The sequence below is a fragment of the Hippocampus zosterae genome, chromosome 13 (assembly GCF_025434085.1).
Source record: "Hippocampus zosterae strain Florida chromosome 13, ASM2543408v3, whole genome shotgun sequence".
In the NCBI taxonomy this organism is placed as follows: Eukaryota; Metazoa; Chordata; class Actinopteri; order Syngnathiformes; family Syngnathidae; genus Hippocampus; species Hippocampus zosterae.
Window position 1 is genome coordinate 8,736,762 of NC_067463.1, and position 13,449 is coordinate 8,750,210.

General features: G+C 42.9%; 2 protein-coding genes across 2 annotated transcripts; both read left to right on the forward strand.

The window, feature by feature from the left end:
• Positions 1–758: 758 nt before the first annotated feature.
• Positions 759–7,061, forward strand: LOC127613160 (TBC1 domain family member 24-like). The gene is made up of 11 exons (XM_052084083.1): positions 759–1,444; positions 1,515–1,687; positions 1,756–2,017; positions 2,663–2,776; positions 2,901–3,317; positions 3,403–3,642; positions 3,811–3,966; positions 4,517–4,580; positions 4,679–4,777; positions 4,852–5,116; positions 5,705–7,061. Exons 1-11 carry the CDS (start codon positions 1,176–1,178, stop codon positions 5,887–5,889), a joined length of 2,244 nt encoding a protein of 747 aa, XP_051940043.1. The 5' UTR covers positions 759–1,175; the 3' UTR covers positions 5,890–7,061.
• Positions 7,062–7,099: 38 nt separating this feature from the next.
• Positions 7,100–12,754, forward strand: LOC127613178 (zinc finger protein 239-like). The gene is made up of 3 exons (XM_052084116.1): positions 7,100–7,236; positions 8,977–9,031; positions 9,313–12,754. Exons 2-3 carry the CDS (start codon positions 8,986–8,988, stop codon positions 10,425–10,427), a joined length of 1,161 nt encoding a protein of 386 aa, XP_051940076.1. The 5' UTR covers positions 7,100–7,236; positions 8,977–8,985; the 3' UTR covers positions 10,428–12,754.
• The last annotated feature ends 695 nt before the right edge of the window (positions 12,755–13,449 follow it).

Here is a 13,449-nt window from a genome sequence, read left to right on the forward strand (position 1 = left end):
AACACATTGCTTATAAATTCACATCTAAATCTTCCCTGCTGTCTTCAAAAGTTAAAAGAAATGCGTGCTAATTTAAAATGTTACTTATGTTCTCACAATTTGGGATGACCCAATGTGTGCTGCTGTTCTGCGTCTCTCAATCTGTAACTCAATACAGAAATCCAGCGTGTTCATCAACATGCTAATGCAATAATACCACACTCTCGCATGAACTCTGGAGAATGCAGTGGCAAAACTAGTCTTTGGGGGACATGTATTTTCATATATTAATGTTTTTAAGAATTCAAGTGACGTTTTCTAAAATTTTGCAGCAATGGCTATGGTTATATCTGGTATGTTTTGTAGTTAATTGGTAATTTAAACTAGAAAAATAATATTGTTAATATTTGGTATTGGTCTTTTAAAGTCAATTCAAAGTACACGCAAATTAAAACGTAAAGATTATTAAATTTTAAGATAATTTCAGCGCTCTTGCACCTATAAAGTGTTATCACCATTTAGCATAAATATGATCCGTATTTTATCTATAGAATCTGCTGTCAGTAAAATTATATATGAATGCAAAAAAATATTCCCCTGTGCTGTTAGATAATTTGTTTTTCACCATCAGTGTAGGAGCCCACATGTGAGATAAGCACTCGTAGAGGTTGAATGTGTCATTGCCAAACAGTGGTTGTGTTTAGATCAAAACACACACCTGTTGTGTTGAATAATAACTTTTTGAAGATTTCTCGGAATAGTCCAAGTTGGCATTTTGATTCAGAAGAAGTTCAGGGAAGCAGCAGTACCTGCCAAAAATTCCAAATGACCTTATTTTGGACACGTTTAAGTAGGTTAAACACAGGTTTGTCAAATGCAAAATAAAATAGTTTAAATATGGATGCAAATGTACTGTATGCCAATTCATCAAAATTAGTTACAGAACCACATTTAATGTAGAGGACTCGGGGTTCGCTGATGTACGTATTACAAGAGTATTTTAATATGTTAATGTTATTTATATGGATATAATTTGCATTTGAGTCCAGATAATATTAACACGGTGCTTTCTGTCTTTATTGCTGAATCCATTCCTCTGAGAAGGAGAAACTAGATATTGCCAGATTTAATGCAGAAACGTAAGTGGAACCTTTCCGGCCCAAAGCATTAAGTCACCACAAACAAGCCTCGCCCCTATGCTCCCCCACATGCAGGCTCATATAAGGTCCTGCATCCACGAACGTGCAGCACATCCCACCCACCACATTGAATATCTGGGAAGACTTGATTCATATCTCGAGATTGCTGGATTTTTTTTCAGCTGTGGAAGCGTCAATTCCAACGAGAGCACAATGACGGGAGGCAGAAGCAGGCAGAGATCTCACTCTTATTACAACCCCGAGGACTGCAAGACCTATGGAATACAGACACAGACTAAAGAGACCTATCAAAGACCTCGTTCAAGGTAGGAGTTCTATTCTGGAGTCAACTGAATAGTCATGATATGACAATTACTGCGTGATCATGCTTTCCAGGTCTTTTTACAGTTATGAAACATCAGAACATGAGTCTGACAATGATTTGGGGCATCTATCCATGTCCATTCCACTGATACAAAAATTGACCACTCCACCCCAGCATCCTGTGAACAAAAATGAAAAGTCCAAATCCAAAGTGAACAAGCACTCACTGTCAAGAGACCAAAACGGTAAGTGCATTTTGTATGTTACTGCAGAGTTTCACAACCCTCATGAAATGCTGCACACATGTGTTTAGGCAGCAGAGGCAATCTTAAGTGTGTGTCCATGATCACCATCTCTGAATCGGACAACTGGGAGATCTGCTCCAGCTCTGGCATGAAATACGGCCAGTTTGTGGACTGGGAGAAGATCGATCCGGAAGCTTCAGAACGGTACCAGAAGATACTGGAAAGCGAGCACCAGCGGCTGAAAGCCATGGGAAGAGAAGGATTCTGGGCTACGCCTCATACACTGAGGGCAAAGGCTTACTATCACATCATCCACGGCATCCATTCCAGGTTAGCACTACTCAGGTTAAGACAGGAAAGCTAAAAGACGCTGCGGCAGAAGTGGAAAGTACTGTAAGCTCTTACTGATGTGTTGTGGCATTGCGCAGATACCATCCAAATATGTCGTAGAAATGACTACAAAACATACTAAGTCGACATACTAAGTAAGACATACAAATTAGCTTTTACCATGGTCAAGGACCAAACAGAGATTGTGGGACCGGGGGGTGATGGAATCCGTCTTCGGGCAGTAGGCGGGGGACACCCTGAACCGGTTGCCAGCCAATCACAGGGCACACAGTGATGAACAACCAATCGCTTTCACACTCACACCTAGGGACACTTGGAGTATTCAGTCAGCCTGCCATGCATATTTTTGGAATGTGTGTGTGGGGGGGGGGATTGGAGTACCCGGAGAAAACCCACGCAGACATGGGGAGAATATGTAAACTCAACACAGGAAGGCCAGAGCGGGATCGAACCCATGACCTCTGCACTGTGAGGTTGAGGCGCTAACCACTCGCCTACCGGGCCGCGTAGCCCTTGAGGTGTATTATTTTGAAATAATACACAGCTCCATGTCATTATACTTAACAGTGCAAGTTTCAATTAGAGAACCCAAACTGACGCTGGGTACTGTTCACTCTGCTGTAGGTGCGTCAGTCCAGAAAGAGACGTGTATTACGAACTCAGCAGGAAGCTCTTTGGAGAACAAAAGCTCAGCACGCACCCCGTTCCAGAGTACATGGAAGCAGGAGAAATACCAAGGTACAATTCGACGACATTTATTGCATTCTATATATCCCTGTGGCTGGCACTACATTTTGACAATTCACGAAACATATTTCCAGTGATGACATGGTATTGAAAATGATCGTTGATCTTTTCATAGGCACTGCCTCAATAAGGCGGGTGTAAATTCCGTGAAGAAGATTCTTCTCTGTCTGGGGAAGTACTTCCCAGAAATGAACTTTTGCCCCATCCTCCCAGCTTTGGTGTCGCTCATTTTACACTTCAGCCAGGACGAAGCAGAATGTTTCTACAGCGTTTCCAGACTGATTTGCTACAACGACCCAAATAAGCGTTACATTGACCAGACCTTCCTCACATACCGAGCCTCGTGCATGACCTTCGGAGACCTTGCAAACAGGTGTTGCCGGGGCATCCGGAAATTGATAGCCAGCTCACACCAGAACCTTTTTGAGTTTTACTCCGACTGGATCATGTGGATCTTTGCTGATCTTCCATTCACGTATGCCATTAGAGTGCTGGATGTCTATCTCCTCGAGGGCTACAAGGTTCTATACAGGTTCGCAATGATTTTTTTTCTGCATTCATACCCCCTCTCAAAAGCTTAGAAAAACAACAAAATCACATACCTATATCATTCGTAGGGTGGCATTGGCTTTGCTGAGCCTCTACAAAGTGTCCGTGTCATCCAGAGTTGCAGATGTGGAAGATTTCCGTACAGACATGAAAAGGTTTGTGCAGAATGTGGCTCGCCACTGCACGGCTGAGAATCTTTTGGAAAGAGCCTTCCTGGTTCCGATTGCCACGAGGAGAGAACTCAACCTTCTCTTCAAAGCTAACAAGGTCTCCCTCATGCAAAAAGGGGTCAGCATCCACCAGAAGAGGTGAGGCAGCGAGAACAATTTAGCATTTCATATACGAGAAAATAGTTACCGGTCATCAAAAAAATAAAAATAAAAAAAAGACCATTATGTAACTACATATTACGATGTACTTTGAATATAGTGGTTCTTCAATGTCATGGTCTCCCCACGGGTATTTTCATCCTATAGGCAGTCGGTGGATACAGTGGACTTTAACAATCTTAGCTCCAGTGTTGTGACAGGAACAGAGATGAGAGTGGTCTGGGCCTGGATACCGGAACGCTTTGCCCTTTTCAGTCCCATTAAGCTGTTCAGTACAACAGAACATGGAGAAAGTCTCGCCTCGTAAGTCGACACTTTACTCCATTGCAAGCATGTGGAATTTAGGAGCTGATCACTCAAATTCCTTTTCAACTTTCAATGGATAATGAGTGATTGGCATCCAGTTCAGGGTTTACACTGCTTCTCACACAAAGTCAGCTTAGACAGGCTCCAGCTCACCTGTAGCCCAAATGAGGACATGCAATCCAGTACGACCTCACGCATGTTTCATCCATCACGATTTTGCTATTTCCCGGATTTGTTTTGGTGCTTTTTTTTATACATTGCATTGTGTTCTACATCCTGATTGACTAATGGACTGTAGACTAATGTCAACAGCCTCATCGCTGTGCAGCTTGCCAAATTTTCTCCATGACAAAACCTACAAATATTTTGTAGAACAATAACAATAATAAAACAAGAAAAAATCACCCTCCCCGAAAAGGCTAGACAGCAATACAAAATTTGGTTGAACTCCCTACTTTAGCACGAGCACCAATGTACCACTAGGTCTTTTTCTTTCTTCTTTTATGGGCAATTTGATCATTCATATTGACCCATTTCTTTCATGAAGATTCTATTATCACGTGGAGGGCCACGAACCTGCAGTGTTGATCATCAAAACAGTGGATGAAGAGGTACGTAATATTGCCAACCTGACTACAGCGACAGGGCATGTACACAGTACGGAGAAGACATATTTTGCCTTGAATTAAGCTGTTTTTTTATTTCATAGGTTTTTGGTGCCTTTATTTCATCAGATATGGCAGAGAGGCACAAGTACGACACAGATAAAGCCACATTTTTTGGAACATGTGAATGTTTTGTTTTCACGGTGAGCCATCCTGCTTTGCGTGACAATTGTATCGGAATGGCCACCAATGTCAAGAAATATGATTGCTCTTCCAGCTTCGTCCCAGCATGGAGCGCTACCAACGAGCCATGGTCAACATCATGACCAGGAAAGTCTCCCCTCAGCAGGCCCAGTTCAGCTTCCAGACTGCCTCCAACACAACTCTGACGTGCCCGGCTGGAACGCCACAAGATCCCAGCTACTTGACCATCCCCTTCACTGCCCCCTCACAGGAACAGTTTAATGCCAAGGAGCCGAAGAGATCCAAGGAACAAGACGCTTCCAAATTCATTGCCGGCAGTGATGAACGTTTCATTATTGGTAGGTCATTCGCATACTGTGAGGTCATATAGATGCATTATAGATGCTGACAGGCAGCTGAATGGATGAGCATGTTTTATAAGGTAGGAAGCAAACGCCATGAATTGAGCAAATTGTCCTGTTATAATTCCCATGGTTATGTTATGCCAGGTTTGCATATGGTGTCATGTGGGATGGCCAAGACCAAACAGGGGCACAATATTCTGCTGCATGCTCTGTTGGGTTGAGGTTAGGCCATTGACTTAGCCAATGACATATATTCACTGTCTTGCCTTCAATAAGGTTTATATATTTTTTTTCAGTAAGACATCTACACTGACCAACTATTCTCCTTGGTGAATGAAAAGAAAACTTAATAGCTTCAATAGCAATCTGGGGAAGGTTGGCGTGTTCTTCTTAATATCTACAAAAAAGGAGATGCCTTTTTGGATGTAACGTAAAGTGTGTATATACAGATTGTTTAAACCAGGTGCTAAAGGCACATACATAAAATTGTCACTGTACAAATTACTCGTGACCGACATTCCAGACTCATGACAATGACGTACATTACGCACAAGGTGTCAAATTCATTCTGCCTTCTTTCAGGTGGGAACGGAGGCCACGCGCTCTGCTTTCAACAAAACCTCGAGGCAGGCTACACGGAGCCCTGTGACACATTCAAGAGCCCGCTGCTTTGCAAAAGACATTTCAAGATCCAGTCAATGGAAGTGTGGGGAATCCAGAACTCGATTTGCTTTTCTCAGCCTTTTCCCTCCCAGCAAAATATATAGTTCTATAGTGTCATCCACATTGCCTTTGGTTTTATAGTTTTTTAAATATACATTTTAGAATACTTAAAGTGATTTTACTGCAAAACATTTACAACATTTTACAAACATTGGAATCCACAGTTTCGAATGTGGCTGTGAGTGTGGTCTCCAGTTGCCCATCCATGACTAGGTCAAACGTACTGGGATTGAATTAAAATTTTCCACTGTTTACAGAGCCATTTATTTGTTGTTTTCCATGAGGAATTTTAAATAGGGGCGGCCCGGTAGTCCAGTGGTTAGCACGTCGGCTTCACAGTGCAGAGGTACCGGGTTCGATTCCAGCTCCGGCCTACCTGTGTGGAGTTTGCATGTTCTCCCCGGGCCTGCGTAGGTTTTCTCCGGGTGCTCCGGTTTCCTCCCACATTCCAAAAATATGCATGGCAGGCTGATTGAACACTCTAAATTGTCCCTAGGTGTGAGTGTGAGTGCGAATGGTTGTTCGTCTCTGTGTGCCCTGCGATTGGCTGGCAACCGATTCAGGGTGTCCCCCGCCTACTGCCCCGAGACAGCTGGGATAGGCTCCAGCACCCCCCGCGACCCTAGTGAGGATCAAGCGGTTAGGAAGATGAATGAGTGAATGAATTTTAAATAGAATAGAAAAATGTGATTAACAGTGAAAAATATCTTATTACAGTATTACTGTATTATTATTTATTATTCTTCCATATATTTTCTAATCTTATCCTCACAGGGGTCGCAGGTGTGCTGGAGCACATCCCAGCTGTCTGGGCATTAGGCAGGGTACACCCTGAACTGGTTGCCAGCCAATCGCAGGGCACACATAGACGAACAACCATCCGCACTCATAATCACAATCAATTTGGAATGTTCCATTAACCTTCCATCCATGTTTTTGGAATGTGGGAGGACCTGGAGAAAAACCATCCAGGCACAAGGAGAACATACAAACTCCATACACGAAGGCCCAAGCCGAAATCGAACCCTGCACCTCTGCACATTATTATTTTTATTATTAATATTATTATTATTAGTAGTAGTAGTAGTAGTAGGAGTAGTATTTAGAAAACAATTAGTCACTGCTTGGGCCCTAAATATGCGTATGAATGGAAAAATATATGATATCTATTGCTTTAATTTTTTGTTTTCAATAAAGTTTCTTTTGGGAAAAAAAAGTTGTGCACTACGATTGGTATTCATCACTGGACTTATGGGGGCAGTGATGCGCTAAACGTGCCGCAAATCAAAACGAAGAAGAAGAAGTTGAGCAACGGCAGCGTCGGCCTATTTCACTTTAGCTAAGGCCGGTTTAAAATGTGGTAACCTTTGTATTGTTACATCAGTATAGAGGTAAGTGTTCTTTTGTTTTGCTCGCTGTGATCTTAACGATGTAGCGTCAGTGATGTTTGTGTGTTCGTTTATTCGTTTCAACGCAGCTAATGCTAACAACATTGCTCCCTTACGTTGCCGAGCGTTTTTTTAAATACAAAAGGACAAACTCTGCTCACACCCTAGCCATCATTACCATATGACGAGGCAGCCTAGCGTCAAGTCTTAATTCCAAAACACACGCTTTGGGTTTTAAAATGTGTTAGGGTGCATTGCTTACGTGCTGAGATTGGTTCGAAGTGGTTTTCATAAACGCTGCTTCACAATTGTTTTTTGTTGGCAGTTAAGCTTTAAGTCGCCAAAATACGTTCAAGTCTTAACGGCAAGGTTCACCGTAAAACACCTCGAATGTCGTCATGTGATGGCCGTACCATTAAACATCGTTATGTGCATTTCTAATTGATTAAATATGGAATGGCCGCCATGTAATCAATAAGGCTGCGATCAATTGATTTTAAACGATTTCCAACCAGATTTTAAACGATTTCCAACGAGACCAGCATTCTCGGGTAGATCTGTGAAAGACGATAACAGCAATATGTTATTTTCCCAACACTTTGCTGAATAATATATGTTTATTTAAAAAAAAAAGGAACAATGGAAATCGAGCTAAACACAGAAACGGGAAGAATAATCCGTCCGTCTGTCCGTCCATCCAGCCATCCAGCCATTCTCTAATCCCCTTATCCTCACGAGGGTCGCGGGCGTGTTGGAGCCTATCCCAGCTGTCTTGCAGCAGTAGGCGAGGTACACCCCCTGAGCTGGTTGCCAGCCAATCGCAGGGCGCACATAGACAAACAGCCATTCACAATCACACCGTTCAGTTAACCTGCCATGCATGTTTTTGGAATGTGGGAGGAAACCGTAGTACGTGGAGAAAACCCACGCAGGCACGGGGACGACATGAAAACTCCACACATCATTGTGAGGCAACAATGTACTGTACATAAGAATGATAGAAATCTTTTGCACATACCTGTCAACTTTTCGGAGCGCCAACCCGTATAAAGTACCAAAAAATCCTTATAACATACCAAAGCATTTTATATGTCAAAATAACGGCAGAAAAAAAACCCACGAAATTTTCAATGATATTTATTGTAGATCTCCAAAATACAATGTCTGGTTAATGTCTAATCATCATTCTACTTAGTGGCATTACTGTGTTCAGAGTTGTATTCCTGCGTTACTTTTTTCACCAACTCCAAATACTGACCCATCAGCTCGAAGTTACAGCATCCATTCATATTTACTTTGCACTGCAATAATGCTGTCAGTGTTTCTGGTGCAAGCGATTTTCGAAAATCTGTGTGAAGAGAAAGTTACTGGAACTAGCATTCGAGTAGACTCGCACCATTCTGGGCAAAAGCAAACGGAACTACCTGTTAGGGGGGGAAAAACCCCGGAAATGTTCGGTATCCGTATGATTTGTACGATACGTCCATATATGTAAGATTCACCACAAAATCCGTATGAACTATGGCTAAACCGTATGAGTTGATAGGTATACTTGCACATGACGGTCAGGTGCTATGGTGAGGTTCCTCACTTAGTAGGGCTCTGCGATAAGGCTAAAATGTAAAATCTCTATTTTTGCCAGATATCTCAATAACGATATTACAATGGATTCAGTGAAAACTATACATTTTTCTTAATTGAGAAAACAAAATATCAATCCAATGTGTGCTGCTGTTTTGTAAGGCTCTAGCCATGGAGGAAGACAATTCATCTGTGACAGATCACTCCTCGGACGAAAGTAAGTCTTGACACTTCTTTTTATTTTTGAAATTGCCATAACAGTACCCACAGGCTCGAAAAAGTGCTTTGTCCACCTCCCGATGTGAATACCATGAAATAAAAGCTGGAATTCTGAACTTTTCTCACATGTTCAATTTTTGGGGTTTGAAACCCAAATGTCTCCAGTATACAACACAAAACCATGGAATTGACCTTGACATTCCCTTACTTTTGCGGAGGACTGTCAATGACTTAGACATGTGATTCCAATTCAAATTCTTTGATGTGCTTGGTCACCAGGTGCAAAACCCTTCGACATTGAGTACATCGTCGAATCTGATCCCGACGATGACTCTGAGCCAGAGGATGACAAAAATCCCAAGAAAAAGTCACGCACTGGCCACCCTTGCACCGTTTGCAACAAAATATTTGACAGGCTTTCCAAGCTAACCAGGCACGCGACTGTACACACAAGGCCAAGGACCTTAAAGACTCGCTATCAGTGCATGCATTGCGAGAAGACTTTCACAGAAGAGGAGAAGATGTTACGACACCAAGATAATCACAACCGGACAAAGGAGCACCCGTGCCCCGACTGCGGGAAAGTGTTCGGTAAACCTTCCAGGTTAGAGCGGCATCGACGCATCCACGCCAGGAAACCGAAGGTTCCCCACCAGTGCTCCTTCTGCGCCAAGACGTTCGATAAACTTTACAGGCTCATTCGCCATGAGCGAATGCACACCGGCGAGAGACCTTTCACCTGCTCCTTCTGCGGCAAGGGATTTGCCGAGATGGGTCACTGCAAAGCTCACGAGAAGATCCACCAGGAGAATCCGGAGAAGCCTCACCGCTGCCCCGACTGCGACATGTCCTTCTTCAAGGCCTCGGAACTCGGTCGGCACCAGCGCTCGCATACCGGGGAGAAACCGTTTCAGTGCAGCGAATGCGACAGCACCTTTGCCCGATCCGAGAGTCTGAAGAGACACATGAGGAGCCACACGGGGGAGCGGCCGTACGTCTGCTTGACTTGCGGCAAGGGATTTTACTCCCGTCAGGATTTAAACATTCACTTACTGATTCACTCGGGGGAGAAGCCCCACGTTTGTCCCATTTGTGGCAAAGGCTTTTCGCAGCTGGGCAACATGAAAGAGCACGAGAAGAACGTCCACGTCAGGTCGGAGAAGTATGACTGCAACGAATGTGGGGCCACTTTCACTCGCTACAAGTCGCTGAACCTGCACCAGCGGGTGCACACTGGAGAGAGGCCGTACCTGTGCCTGCCGTGTGGGCGTACCTTTTCCTGGAGCCACTGCCTGAGCAGACACCGCAGGACTCACGCTCACAAGCAGATGTTGAGAGATGCGGCTAAAGGCCTCCAAGATTTTCCAAACCTTGCTCAGGATCAGTGCAGTTGAACACTTGGCAGCTACTAGCCTTGCTATACTGCTGCCATACACGCATTAATTTTTTTGCTGGCTTCACTCACGATACGAGGTTCAGGGGCGGTGACTGTTCAACTGCCATATTATGTCAAGATGTCAGGGCAATTTAGTCGCATCTTTTTTTGCAAACACACACACGGAAACTTCGGGACCTTCTTTCGGTGATGTCCGAACTTGTGTTCGGAACTGAGCGCCGAGTTCCTTTGTGAAATCACACAGTAAAAACAATCAGCAGTTGGATGGAGACCCCTGTGATTCCCTCCAATCATACCAATCAAGGCCATTCGGGAAGCTTTATGTGGGACGGGTTCCAGCATTACAGCGCCACTGTGCACAGTGCAAGTCGGGATTGAAATTTGACTGTTGTACGCGTTACCTGAGACACGTTGCCTAATGTGAGCATGACCCTACATATACTTTTGAAATTCATTTTGATTGCATAAAACGATTCAGGAAGTGTTTTCTCCACATTACAGTAGATCTGAGCGGCACCGCATGATCGCCTTTAGTTGAAACACACAGCCTAGCAAATCGGGATATCGCTGCAACTGTGTCGCTTTTACACAACAAGTCAGGCATTGCGATGTGGCACATCAGAGTCCGGCCTGACGTATGAAATACTTTTAGAACTTCGACAGTTGTTTTCAACACAGAGGGGCGGGAGAAGTTAGTCAAGTGTTTCTGCAAAGAAATGTCGTTCTTAATGGGTCGTTAAAAGATCCTGTAGAGTGAAATCAGATTTGTTTTCTCAATACATTATACACATTTAAAGATAATTGCCGGAAACATGCAAAGACGACAAACTGTCCATCTGTCCATTGATTCTCTCGACCACTTATCACTACGCTATTCAGCCCTGAATTGTGGAGATAGTGTGAAACTGTTCGACACTCATTCAGCTTTTTGGATTTTGGGCTTGGTTATCCGTCTAGAGCCCCCTCCCTCACCTCCACTGGACAAGAACTTGGTGCCCTGGTTAGCACCAGTGGTTATCCAGCATCATTACAAGTTTTTACCAAGCCAATTTCTACCCCTCCAGCATTCAGTCATAAGATAAGATAACCTTTATTTGTCCCACACTGTGGAAATTTGCAGTCGACAGCAGCAAAATCGGAGGGAAGAAAAAAGTTAGCTAGCTAACCAACCCCCCCCCCCCCCCGAAAAAAAATCTTAATGGACACCGCTGTTTACAGAACAGCTCAATATTGTAAGTGAAATGCTCAAGTGAGGTGGAGGAGATGTGGAGGCCCGTTAGCTTGTTAGCTTGCTAATAAGCTGGTGGGTAGCACCTGTCTGAACCAACCACCAGTGGATTTATGAGGTTATATTTTAACCTGGCGGGATGTGAGGCATTAGAAAGATGCCAAGGGGGATAGGATCCATTTCCCAATGGTGCATTTATATTATTTTTTCCCCCCTTTGAATTTGGCAAGGTTCCTCTCTCCGGTGTGTCAATTTTAGAACAGAACTTTTTTTTTCACTTTACAAGGACTTCTAAGTCGGAACCTGAGACTCGAAGACTGAGAAGCAATGATGAACCACTAAGCTGTCGTTAAATGTCGTCCCAGAACACCGTGTGCTTGGGTGCTACAGTTCACTTTTCCCTGAAGTCTGGATGACGTTAGAGCGGCGAATAACCAACAATGAACAGCAAATTGTGTCTAGACAAGAGAGAGATGATAACAGACACACAGCACAGTCTGAAAATTGGAATTGAATCAATAATTTGTTGCATATGTCAAGACAACTGGACTGGCCTCTAAGGATAAAAGTATATGAATATGTAGTATGTTAAATATTTTAGATATTAGCAATGTTATTTCTTTGTTTGAACAGTAGAGGGCAGAGTTTAGCTATTGACTTTTGAAAGCAACACAACGTTCTCAAAATATTTTACTTTTTATCAATTTAGCTTTGCTTGAAAGACCAGAAGTACGGGATTCCAATTATAACATTTTAACACTGCCATTGCTGTGAAGGTAATCAATTTAAATTGGGACGAGTTTTATGCTACATTGCCTCAGCTTACATTCCTTGCTCTAAATATATTGTTTAACCACTTGTACAGCACTTTGTATGCAGCGATGGCTGTTTGAAAGTGCTCTATAAATACTGTTGACTTGACTTGACTTGACTTCAATCTATCAAGACATCAAGATACTTGAGTAACTCGTCTAAAATATCAATAAATCTGGTATTTCTGGTCATGTCATTTTCAAAAAATAAAACGGTCACGACATCATTGGATATTAGAATAGCATCATGCAGATACATTGTATTGAATAAATCAAATGGGGGGGGGGGGGGGGAATCAGCTGTAAGAATTTTGTCACTTGAAACTTCAAAGAGAAAAATGAGAAGAAAAGCTCACCCTCCACTCAAATTATGAGCAATATACAAAAGATGGATGGATGGATGTCTGCATTAGCATGACAATGGCATGTATGAAATAGATGAAAACTGCAAATTAAACATGCAAAAATATATGCATCAGAAGATAGTTTTTTTTTTGGTCCCTTAAATTTTTTTTTTAACTACCTAATGTTCGGTACCCTTCATCAAACTTGGGGTACACGTCAGGGCATCACATCTCTAGTGCTAGCCTTTCAAAATAAGTTGATTTTGAACAGTAGTCCAAGCTTTGATGTACATATCTCTTCATTTGTGTTTTTTGTTGTGGTTTCTGTGTTGTCCTTAACGAACCAGCTGAGAACCGTTGTTCGAGCCACATCCATCAAATGCGTACACAGTTGAGGGAATGCAGAGATGAGTAACACTAACGCTGCAAGCTATTTCCCAACTTCGGTTAGCTCACTACAGGAAATATAAACAAAGCCCTACCACCAATTACGAAAAACCATGGGTAAGTGACATTGCATTAAAGAAGGTTTATAATTCCCAGTCTCATAGTAACTTCTCCCCTGACTTCATACCAAAAATGGTGCCAAAGCTCTACTTTTCTATTGGGAGTTTGACACCATCTTGTGATGTTTCA